The sequence below is a fragment of the Pleurodeles waltl genome, chromosome 6, assembly GCF_031143425.1.
Source record: "Pleurodeles waltl isolate 20211129_DDA chromosome 6, aPleWal1.hap1.20221129, whole genome shotgun sequence".
NCBI classification, from domain to species: Eukaryota; Metazoa; Chordata; class Amphibia; order Caudata; family Salamandridae; genus Pleurodeles; species Pleurodeles waltl.
The window spans coordinates 445,072,390-445,085,196 of NC_090445.1; the positions used below are offsets into that span (position 1 = coordinate 445,072,390).

General features: G+C 46.6%; 1 protein-coding gene across 4 annotated transcripts in view; it reads right to left on the reverse strand.

Annotated features, from left to right (window-relative positions):
* The window catches only part of LEMD1 (LEM domain containing 1), a 353,053-nt gene that overhangs the window by 96,470 nt on the left and 243,776 nt on the right, over positions 1-12,807 (reverse strand). For all 4 annotated transcript variants that reach the window (XM_069238551.1, XM_069238549.1, XM_069238547.1 and 1 more), the window contains one exon: positions 1,509-1,592. In XM_069238551.1, the coding sequence (XP_069094652.1) occupies positions 1,509-1,592 (84 nt within the window). The remainder of the gene's footprint in view (positions 1-1,508; positions 1,593-12,807) is intronic.

Below are 12,807 nucleotides of genomic sequence, written 5' to 3' on the forward strand. Positions count from 1 at the left end.
TGGTGAGTGATTTCAGTCCTGTTTCCCAATATACAGATTTTAGTTTATGAACCAATGTGTTTGAAGATACAGTTTGTGATCACACTGGTGTTTGATTTAACGGTAAAGTGTGAAGTTTGAAATTACAATTGGTGTGGATCTGGGTAAATCTAAAGAGAATTCAGACAGAAAGGCAAACTTCTCCACCAGTGGTACGTCGGGTTCTTGAGATGTTTGTAAATTCTGGTATGGTTACTTGCTTATGGCTTAAAGAGTGGCACAAAACTACTGAGAATGACAACGTTACAATTTCCTGAGAATAGTACACTTGAATTAAAGAAACTTGCTTATTCAAAACTGAGATGTAGATTGACAGGAAACTCCAACTAAGCCCTGTTTAGTTTGACACAAAGCATGAATATGATTTCGTAGCCAATCTGAAGGCACAGCAGAAACGTATTAGTAAAAAGCACTCCTGTAATCCCACTTCATAAATATATTGTAAGTACATTCATAACTGTGGAGGCACAATACCCTGAAAATCTGTCAACAACTAACATTAGCAGCACAGTGGTTTTGAGATCTTCCTCTTGAGTGGTAGTTTGTGAGGCTAAACTTGATCTTCATTTACTACAAGACCCTTTCTACCACAGTGTGATCTCAGACACCCAAAGACTAAACTCACCTGAACACTTGTATCTATATGAATGCAAACTTAGGGTAACCAAGGGCCTCATTTAGATGTCGGCAGACGGGATACTCCGTCACAACGGTGACGGATATCCCATCCGCCGAAATACAAATCCAATTATTTCCTATGGCATTTATATATTTGGCGAACAGGATATCAGTACCTCTTCTGATGGAGGAACCAGTCCACTGACCTCTAAATCAGGCCCCAAGAGAAGAATGTTTAGATAGCTTACTGAGGTGCAATTTCAGAATAGCAGTGGTAGACCATAAGGGAATCCACAAAAGGAAATTGTTTTACAAACTGAAGCCAGGAAACAAAATAAAATAGAAAATCAGTTTCTCATTGTCAAAAAGATTAGAAGACTAGCTGACCTCTGGGCTGATACAGTAGAAACTATAACAGATCTCAGACCACCTAAATGACAGAAGGAAAACTAACACTGTGCCCAACAAGGTCCCAACACTGGGTTGGCTCCGAGCACATGCAACATTGTATACAACGTGTACACACCTCTCGGTCTTCAAGGCTCACAGAAATTAGCAATAAAGGAGATTAATGACCAAGCACCATAAAATGTGAAGAAATGCTGCCATTTTCTCTGTTAGCAAACAGAGTAGCACAACTAAAATATGTTGCATCCCATGAAGGACAAGCAACTACAGATAACATGGAAACACTGACCACCTTCAACAACTTGTGTTTACAGAAACCTATTTGGTTATGTAGCTATACAATGACTGCTCAGTAAATTCATTACGAGCCTCAAACCTCCCTTTAAAGGTCACAACATGTGTCAGTAGCATAATTAACAAGTGTTATCATATGTGGTACTTTCCTGCTCCACCATCCTAGTGACACTGAATGAAGAGTCAAATGCTGTGTTGGACTTGCTGGCTTCAGATGGAGGACTGAACGGTGTCTGAAATAAAAGAAGAATAGTTATAGTCCAAAATAAATGTAATTCAATCCTTTTTGCACATAGCAGGCTCTGCTCCGTTTTTACCAACACAGAGAGGAAAGTTCCTATTATGCAGGACAATGTCCAAGACTGAGACCAAATATATGCTCTGCAGATATATCCCAGTCTTACAGTCTAGCACCCTCCCTTCAGGTAAAACCCCCCCTCAAGACATTTTTAGTTAACGCTCCCATCACCATAACCACCTTTCTTGAAAGTTTGTTGTTAATTTACAGCAGGCAGATAATCAATGTCCATTCAGGCCATCTCCCCTGGCCTGCACAAGCTCAGGCAGGCAGTTGAGAACCCCAGAGGGCAAGGCGGTTATCAATATAGGTTATTTGGTGGCTTTTTATGTTGTAGGTGCTTTTCAGTTCTTAAAATTCACATTAAGGGCGTTTGCTGAGGGCGCTGCCTGAAGAATGTGTATGGCACTGCAGATGCAGGATGATGGACACAGTTTTAAGGAGGAAAATAATGTAGTTAGTGCGAGTACCAGGCCTCTCAGCTCACAAAGGTCATTATGCTCTTTTACATTGAAGAAAACAAGTGTATGAGTGAAGACCTATGACTTTAGGGCACAGGGTGCTGGCATTTGAGGAGTTCGACAAGGGAACTGCTATAGTAAGTCAATGGGCAGGATTTCACAGTGAAAAATTGAAAGAGAAAAATTGGAGGAAGAATTAGGCACACTGTCTCCTCCACTCCACCAACCCCCCCCCCCCACCAAACAGCTCACCAAGACTAAAATCTAATCACATTTGATGAAGATGTGTCCTTAAACCTGGTATTAGATTGCCAGTATACCTTGGACACAAATGGAGACTCATTAAGGGCAGCAGTGTAAGACACAGCTCTCCTGACATTACCCTAGTTGGCCAGACATTTTATTAAAAAAAAAAAAAAAAAAAAAAAAAGTTTAAGCCTGGGAGCTCAGGGGTTAAAACTCAAAGATGTGATTGGCACAGGGTTTCTATCCAATAGTATATTGATTGTCCCATCAGCAAGGGACACAGCAGAGTACTTGGTTTCTGTTTGAACTAGATATGCAATACTATGGATGGGTGGCTCCAAACTTAACCAAAATAGTTTCAATCAGATCTAAACAAGGGTCTAAAAAGTTAGAGTAGATCAGCAGAAGCTACTCGAGATGGGAATACTCAGTATACACTCAACGGGCATAGAGGACTACACTTGAAGATAAAACGGATGTTCAGAACTAGGAAGGGGTATTTCTCAAATAAGACTAAAGAGTCAGACAATTCTGAAAAAGATATTTAAATTGTGTAATAAACTAGCGAATTCAGACGCACTGACCTCCAATATTCTTGCATGTCAGAAGCTCTGCAATAATCTTTTTTTGGATATAAAAATAAAATAAAAAAAATAAAATAAAAAAAAGGATACCAGATATCTATACAGCAATTCACTTTGAGGGCCGTGCAAAGAGACCCATTGAGAGGAGACCGACTTCAACTATGAAGAGTGGACTAGGCTATCCCCATGCTAGTTGATTGGGCGCACTTTTAGATCTATATCCAATGCATCTCGCAAGAAAGCTGTGTACAGAATCGGCACAGCCTTTGGTGAGATACACCATCACTCTTAAAACTCAGGGATTGTTACGTATCAATTTATGCAATGGTAGAAAATGTGCTGAAAAGCTGGGGTCGGATCCCTCGGAGCCAACAAACATTAGGCCAATATTACTGTTTGCAGTAGCAGCAAACTTATAACGTGCCGGTGAAAATATATCTGGAGCTTAAGGATTCTTTTTCTTTTGGAGTACACCCAAGTAGGAATCAGCCTTATCATAGCACACAACTGTTCCTAGTAGCTGCCCTGGAGGATCTTGGGTTGATGCCAGATGGTGGCATGTCTGCGCTCTGATATTGCTACTCTTTTGAGCATTTCACACTACCTGTCATTGTCTGAGGAGTTGGGCATTGAGGTTTAGCTTGGAGCTAGATTTGTTCAGTCATCAAGGTCCACTCTCAAAGGATCTGTAGATCTCTTTACAGAGAATGCAAAGCCATTCTTCAGTGGCCTCCTCAATTTCAACATGCCAGTTTAAAGTGTGTTTTAGGCTGCTGGCCAGACTTATTCACTTCCCATGATCACCTTTTTCGAGGTATGCTGATGGTATCCCAATCATCCTGTGCCTTTGCCTTGACCAGATGGATTGTTGAGGGGGTTGAGGGGATGGGGTTAAGGGAGGGGTGTAGTTTCAGCAATGTATGGGGGAGACCTAGGAGTGGATGAGTTCTGTCAAGAGTAACGAATCAGCACCAAGGTAACCAGAAAGGTGGCATGATTTTGAAATCAAACTTAATACTATTACAACTGGACTTACTAAAATGAGACATCCAAAGATTAATATTACGCATGATGCTAGTGGTCTGTTGTCTAGGCAAACAGTTAAACCTGATGTATAAAACTCAAAGTGAACTTGCTGTATGCCTGTCTGTTCACCCAACGAAACCAGTTTAACATTCGTAAAGTCCAATTTGTTCAGGACACCTACTAAGCAAAATACATAAGAAAGAAAACTTATAATCCTGGGCCTACAAGAAAATACCTTTACAAGAATGAGGACAATACAATTAAAAAGCATTTTAGCTACTTGGCTTGTGTCATTCATGGAAGGCATTAGTCCCCTACTAGGTTAGGTGGTGAAATCAAGGACTACATATACACATTTAGGATTTGGGGGAGTGGGACAAGAGAAACAGAAGGCTCCTTTGCAGGGATTTCTTATGTAGGATTATTTAGTAGGTCTAAAGAAAACATTCACTTACATAGGAGCACAGCAATTGTTCTGCGCTCTTTATAGCAGGGTATAGAATGTGAAGCAATGCTGTTGGATTGCCACAATTATTTACACGTACAAACCAGTGACAAGTCGGATCATTTTGGGGGGGAATCCCACTCCTCTTAGCTATTGTTCACTTATTCCATTCGTCTGACCACTGCCAGTGCTGTATCACCGCTAGAAAATGGTTTGAAAACTGTAATCGCTTAAACACGAGTGGGGCATCTCTTCACACAAACGTAAAATGTCCTTTCCTTGAGCTCTGCACTGCCAGCTACCTATGAACCACCGCCTACCAAGCCGAATTCCAGTGCTTTATTTTGGCATGCACTGTTGGAAGCAAATAATGAGAATTGTTGGGACAGCCACATTAGAACTGAAAAGGAGGAAGCGCACCAATAGTAGTGGGATGGTCGTACACCACTTCCTTACTAATTCCTCCCGCTTTTCAGCCTTCCCAACTGGTTGGTGTCCTCTTCAGTCGAAAAATTCTGCAGATAACCAGACTGCAACCAAAATGAAGGTGCAGACCTTACTCGTCAAATGTGCCACCTCCAGGGTGCAAGACTATTGAATCACGCAGGTACTTAATTAAAAAACATTCATGAGGCTTTTGCTCCTGCTGTATAAGCCTGAAGTCTGGTGCCACGTGAACATTCTTATATTACACGATTTGCAGATCCAATTGGCTATCTGCAACCCCATTATTGCTTTCACTAGTTTGCTGAATGGGACAAGATCATGTATGCAATACATGATCACAAATCTTGAACATCTGTGTCTTTGAGGGAGAATCTCATGGCTTTCGAGACAGGATATGAGGTTTTTCTTCAGCAGAGAAAGTATAAACCCTGTGTTGGAATGCCAATAGAAAAGTAGTTTAAACTGAATGAAAAAAACATTTGGAACGAAAGAAGAACTGTTCCAGACTACACACTTCTCTTTATGGAAGGAAAGGCAATGTAATACTTCAAGAAATCTGACTTCAGACTATTAAGGCGGCTCCAATGCCATTAGGCCAAAGTATCAAAAATGTAGCAAAGAGATATAGACCCAAATTACTTCTCTATCAGAGTGGCTAGGTCTAGGACAAAGGGTAGGATCCCACTATACAGCTAGACCTCTGGTGGAATGGTGTAAATTATTTAAGTTATCAAAATGTCTCTTAACTGACTCATCACAGAGAATCAATATCCTGTTCTAGTTAAGATAACCCCTGCAATGGCTATCACATTTGCAGGAATCCGTTCACTAATCCGTAGCAGATAAATACTGTTGGAAATGGCCCTTTTTGCAGGGTCATCGTTCAACTTTTTGCCTCCTTCCTCCTATTTTTTCTGACCTGTTTGTTGGTTTTAGGACTCTGCATACTTTACCACTGCTAACCAGTGCTAAAATGCATATGCTCTCTGTAAATTTTATTGTTGATTGGTTTACCAATGATTGAAATATTTGATTTACTGGTAAGTCCCTAGTGCCTATAAATCAAAAGCTACTAGTGGGCCTGCAGCACTGGTTGTGCCACCCACATGAGTAGCCCTGTAAACATTGCTCAGACCTGCAATTGGTGGAGGGTGCAGAGGATGGGGCAGAGGGGGGAAGAGAGTAGTCGACTTGCCAAGTGCACTGACTTTCCTGGCCTAAACCTTCCCTTTTTATACAGGTAAGGCCCCCCTAAGGTAGGCCCTAGGTAGCCCCATGGGCAGGGTGCAATGTATGTTAAAGATGGGACATATACTTGTGTGTTTTATATGTCCTAACAGTGAAATACTGCCAAATTCAGTTTTCACTCTCACAGGTTAACATGGGGGCTGCCTTTAATTATTATTAAAGGGCAGATTACCTTTGGGAGCTTATAGAAACAATGAGTTTGGGGTCTCCGAACTCACAATTTAAAAATACATCTGTTAGTGCATTTGGTTTTTAGATTCTTAATTTGAAAATGGCACTTTTAGAAAGTAGGCATTTTCTTGCTTAAACCATTCTGTGACTCTGCCTGTATGTGGATTCCCTGTCTGGGTCAGTTTGACAGTTGAGCTGTTTGTGTCACTGTCTAGAAGAGAGGTGCAAAGGTAGCTGGGGTGTAGCCTACATATCCCGATGAACCATCTGTGCTAGAGTGGGGGGGAGGAGTGGTCACTTACACCTGAATGGGCTGTGCCTGCCCTCTCAATGCAGTCTCCAACCCCGTGATGTGTGTCTGGGACCTGGCCTGGGCAAGGCAGGATCTTGTGAACAGACTTTCTTTTTAAGTAGGCCTACTTCAAAGGCAGAAAGGAGAAGAAGTATTGGACCCAAAACCCCTGAAAATTAGTTCACTTCTGGATTCAACCTCTGCCAAGGAGAAGAGCTGAGGAGAAGTGCTGTTCCTGCCTATGACTGTGCTGTGTTGGGCTATCCTGCAGTTGCTGCTTCCGCCTATGAAAAGGGACAAAGACTGGACTTTGTTGTGCATGCCCGCTTGAGAAGAACCTCCAAGGGCTTAAGTTGAGCTTGCCTCCTGTTGTTGAAGTCTCAGGGCCATCAAAGACTTCCTCTGCCAGCACCTGGACTCCCTGGTGAGATTCCTGCCCTGCCAAGTGGTGCCCCCATCCAATCCCTGGGCCCCTGAAAGGTGAAGCTGGTGGAAAAGGACTGACATCCACGCAAAGAACACCGTGCAGGGGAGTGAGGGGGTTGCTACAGAGCCGGCAACCAAGACTGCCACACTTGTGAGGCTCTCGCAACCCAGACACTTAATCCCTCATAATCATGCCCAAAGGGAACTTTAGGAATTGCAGCGCTTGTGAACACCGACCTACGCTGCAGTAGAGGAGATGGAGGGGCCCATGCAACTGGCAGGAGAGAGCAGATCGTGACCTGCTGCTTTGAAGCTGCAGCGCGGCCTTAAGCCTAAGATATTGCCTGGGTGGGGGGGGGGGGGGGGGGAGGGGAGGGAATATTACCAACAGAGCCGCCAGAGCCTTGAGGACTAGATAGAGGGACAGACTCAACACTGGTGTGGCGAGGGCTGTGGAGGGGCTGGGCCTCAACTGCCTGCACAGCCACTGCCAGAGGGGGGGGTAGAGCTTCCAGAGCGAGGGCAGCAGTGAAGCCCCTGGCTGATGACAGGTCCCAGGGCCCGGCAGCCAAAACAGAGCGTCTGGCGCTAATTAACAGCAGAGTGAGGTGTGGCCTACATGAAAGACGGGAGGCCACTGCATATCACCAGCAGGAAAAGCAACGTATACAGCTGGGCCCGGCTGATGGTTGGCAGGAGAGGACTTTATGGCTGATGGTGGGTCCTGCGGCCTGGAGGCAAAGAGAGCTGCTGGCACTACATAACAGCCGAGTGTGGCGCAGCCTATATGTGGGAGGCCACTTCAGGTCATTGCGAACAAAAATGAGGACCTGGAAGCAAGGTCCAGAAGGAACAGTTTACGCATAGTAGGTATACCGGAATCCAAAGATACCAAGCGTAAGTAACAGTATGTGGAACGCTTGCTTACTACATTGTTTGGAGCCGAGGCCTTTTCCAAGATTCTGGTGGTAGAGAGAGCACATAGAGCCCTGGCGACAAGGCCGCCACGGGGGCTCAGCCCAGACCAATAATTGCACACTTGCTAAACTATAGCGACAGGGATATCACACAGACTAGTTCGCGAACGCCACCCTCTGCAGTTCGAAGGTAATGAGATCGATTTACCCAGACTTCACAATAGTAGGGCAGGAAGCTCTCAAAAAAGATACACCACCATTAAGCAGAAACGGAGACAAACAAATATCACTTATGCAATGTTGTAGCCAGCCCGCCTAAACATCTCACATAAGAGAAAATACTTAATTTTTACCTCACCCCAACAGGCTAGTGAGTACCCGAAACACCAGGAGAGGGAATCACCGCAACGTCGCGCGCACGGAATCAGGAATGGCCTCCACCCTATCAGACCAAAACTGAGCTTGCAGGATGCTGACAAAATGACCCACGGTGAAGGAGTGGGGCAGCTCGCCTTTGGAAGACTAGGAAAAGAGCCAGACTTACACACACCACGCCCCCCCACCCCCCCCTTGCAGGAATGAGCGCGCAATCCCTCAGGGGGTTGCTTCTTAGCCAAAGTGAAGCACATCTTAATGCAAAGAAGTACCCTTCGAGAGATGGTACGTGTTTGTACTGCCTTCCCTTTCTTCACACCAACCTATCCAACAAAGTTGACCGTCCACCCGGAAATCTTTAGTACTATTGAGATAGAACACCAACACTCTTTTTGGATCCAAGCGGTGGAGTCTCTCCTCCTCATGAAAAGGATGTGGGGTGTGTGTAAAAAGTAGGCAAGGTGATGGACTGGCCAACATGAAAAAGTGTAACCACTTTGGGAAGGAAGCCTTAGTGCATAACACCACTTTGTCAGGGTGCACAGACAAAAATGGAGGCTTAGAAGAAAGAGCCTGAAGCTCACTCATGCTGCGAGCAGAAGTGATGGCAATAAGAAAAACAGTTTTGAAAGCAAGGAGCCTTAAAGGACAATTATGCATCAGCTCAAAGGGAGTACACATTAAGTACAAGATTGAGGTCACACTGAGACATGATTTACTGAGTGGGAGGAAACAGATGGGTGAGACCCTTAAGAAATCAATTAACAATAGGAGACGTAAAGAGTGAAGACTAATCAGGCAACCTAAGAAAGGCTGAAATAGCTGATAAATACCCTTTAAGGGCACCCAAAGCAGAGCCCTGCTGGGCTAAAGAGAAGGGCAAAAGAACCTCAGACTGAGGAACAGAGGGGAAACAGATCTGTTGGAACACCATGACACAAATTTATGCAAATGACAGGCGTATACCGTTTTGGTGGAGGGACGCCTGGCTGCCAAGATATCAGACTTCAGGTGGAAGGTCAAAAAGCTGTCAACTGCTGCAGCTCAATCTACGCATGAAGGCAGAGATTGGATACATTCAGGTGGAGAACTGTCCCCTGCTGTTGTGACAGACGATCCTCCCGAAGGGGTAATCTGAGTACAGGATTGATGGCTGTGCACAATAGCTCTGGATACCATACTCTTCGTGCCCAGTCCAGAGCCACCAAGATGACTAGGGCCCAGTCGTTCCTGATCTTCTTGAGACCACTGGGCAGAAGTGGTATAGACAGAAAGGTGTAAAGGAGGCCGGAGTTCCACTCAAGACAAAGTGTCTCAGGCGAGTGCAGCCTTGGAAACTCAAACGCCCAATACTGCTGACATTGCACTTCTCTGCGGAGGTGAACAGATCTAACCAAGGCTCTCCCTACTGCTGAAAGACCTTGTGCCACCTCCGGATGGTGACACCATTAGTGATCGCTATGCATCGATGGCTGAGTTGGTCTGCTCTGGTGTTCAGAAAGCCCACCACATGTTGAACCACCAGGGTAATGTCCCGATGTATCAGCCATGTCCAGAGGCATAGTGCCTCTGGACAAAGGGTCCAGGACCCTACTCTGCCCTGTTTGTTGCAATACCACGTGGCAGTAGTGTTGTCTGTGAACACTTGCACTACTTTCCCTTTGCGAGAGGGAAGAAATGCTTTCAACGCAAGCCTGATCGCCTGGAGCTCCAGAAGACAGATATGAAGCCCAGACTCCACCGGAGACCAGAGGCCCTTGATCGCTGCCTCTCCCATGGGGCTGCCCCATTCCAGAAGTGACGCGTCAGTCACTATGGATAGATCTGGTTGGGGGAAGGGAGAGGGATTGTTGACCCAATGCAGATTCAAAAGCCACCAGTGCAGGTCTTTCGCAGTCCCTTCCTAGATCTGGACCATGTCAGAGATGTCCCCGTTGCTGCACCCACTGGAACTTCAAGTCCCACTGTAGAGCCCACATATGCCATCTGGCATGTGTCACTAGAATGATGCAGGAGGCCACGAGGCTCAGCAGCCTCAGTCTCACCAAAACCCAAGACAGAGGTTCAAAGATCACAATTGTAGCCTGAATATCCTAGACTCGCTTTGTGGGAGTATAGGCCCGAAACTGCACTGTGGCCAGAACATCTCCAATGAAAGGGAGTCAGGTGTGACTGCAGCACATCTTTAGTGAACCACAGCGTGTGCAGGAGGTTCGCCATAGTCTGAAGGTGGGAGACTACGTTCTGGGGCGGGACCGCCTTCAACAGCCAGTCAGCAAGGTAGGTGAAGACTGAAACACCAAAACTACACAAATGAGCTGCAACCACTGCCATCATTTTTGTTAACACCCGAGGTGCTCTGGTAAGGCCAAAGGGAAGCACAATAAATAGAAAGTGCTCGTGACCTACCACGAATTGCAGGTAACATCTGTGGTCAGGCAGGATTGGAATATGGAAATAAGCGTCCTGCAAGTCCAACGCTGCCATCCAGTCTTCTGGGTCCAAGGCAGACAGGACCTGAGTCAGGGTGAGCATTCTGAATTTTCTTCTGGAGGAAGGGATTGAGGTCCCGAAGGTCTAGGAAAGGACATAGGCCTTTGTCTTCTTTGGGCAATAGAAGGTTGCAGGAATAACAACCACAACCTACTTCTGGTGCAGGGACCCTCTCGATGGCTCCCTTGGCCAGGATAGCTGCAATTTTCTGGCAGAGAAGTGCTAAATGATCCTCCGGTATACGGCTGACTGATGGAGGCATGGCTGGTGGGGCAGATTCAAAGGGCAGGGAGTAGCCCCTTCGACCGATCTGCAAAACCCACCTGTCCATAGTGATGGATTCCAAGAGGGGTAGGTGATGGTGAATCCTGTCACCAGCTGGAGCAGAATGAGGGGACGGACTAAGAGGGTTTGGAGGCTGGGGCAGAGGTGGACTGGGCAAACCTCTGGTTGCCTGTCCCACAACCACATAGGATTCTGTGTCCCAGGCCACGCAGTGGCTGAACAGCATGGGTGGCATGGTGACTGGGAAAGGGACACGACAGGGAGCCCCTTCCATGGCCATGAAAGGGGTGAAAGGCAGACTGCTGGGGACGAGAGGCAGTGGAAAGGCCGAGGGACCAAGCCGTAGCCATAGTCCTTGAAACTCCAAAGAGATGGGAGTCAAAGGGCATGTCCATAAGAGTCTGTTAGATATCCCCTGAGAAACCAGATTTATGTAACCAGGCGAAGCACCTCACGGCCACCATCGTCGCAACCAATCTACCTAGAGTCTTGGTTGTGTCCAGCCCATATCCGATAGTGAACTTTGCCGCACCTCTCCCATGTGTGACAGCTGGAGATGATAGCACGGGTCTACTCTGGTATCTGCGGCAGGACTTGTGCTACGGTATCTCACGAGTGGGCACAGTTGCCCAAAAGGCATGTGGTGTTAACTAACCGCAGCGCGAGACTGGAGGAAAAAAAAAAACATCGTTCCAAATTGTTCCAGCCTTTGATTCCCTATCCGGGGGTGCAGAAGGGAATGCATCCAAGGATGAGGATGCCTGTATGAGAAGGCTCTCAGGTGTGGGGTGTTGGGACAGGAATTTAGGGCCATTTGGGGCAGGCCGATGGCAGAGTGCGCTAGTCCTGTTTCCAGGGGCCCCTGTGTTGGGTTTGGACCTAGTACCCAAAGGGACATCAGTGAAGGCTTCATTGAATGGAAGAAGAGGCTCAGATGTGGAAGCCCCTGGTTGAACCACCTCCGTCAGGAGATTAGACCTGAGGTGAACAGTAGGCAGCTCAAGGGTGAGGTCCTCAGCAGCTCTACTGACCACCATGGAATAAGTTGCTCCCTCTGTTGTAGCCACGGTAGGAGGAGACAGCATGCCAGTGTCTGGAGTGGTTTCCAGACCACTGGCCTCGCCAAACTCCTGCGCCCAGTCCAAGTTAGGTTCATCCTGGTATTCATAAGAGTCCAGGGACTCCTCCAATCCTTCCCCTAATTCGAACCCAAAAGAATAATGGTCAGAATCCAACCTGGTTTTTCCCCATCAAGGAAGGAGGCCGAGTCAGTGATCAGGTCAACGTCGATGATGTGCACCAGCAACGTCTGGCAGGTCGACAATCAAACCAGCGCCAGGGAAGGTCTCAAGGGTACAACTCGCATTGGTGCAGATCCGAGAGTGGCTCCAGAGGGGACTTCAGTGGCCAGGGCCTCCGGCACAGAACCTGAAGGCCCCCCCTGACCAAACCACTTGGGCCCGAAGGCACCGTATCTGGGGCAGGCCGCCCAACAAAAAAAAAAAACACAAAAAAAAAAAAAGAGGGGCATGGCCTCATAAAACTCGTTTAATTGGGCAGGGGTCACCCCGGCTCCCGGAAAAATCAGGGAAGCGCGGAGCAGATCCAGAAGCAGGCCCCGAAGACTGAGGCCTCAAGCATGGACGCTTTTCCTGCATCAGCCGAGTGACGGGATCTCTTAGACTTCTTCTTACCATGACCTGAAGACTTCAAAGAAGACGAGTGGTGGTGGCT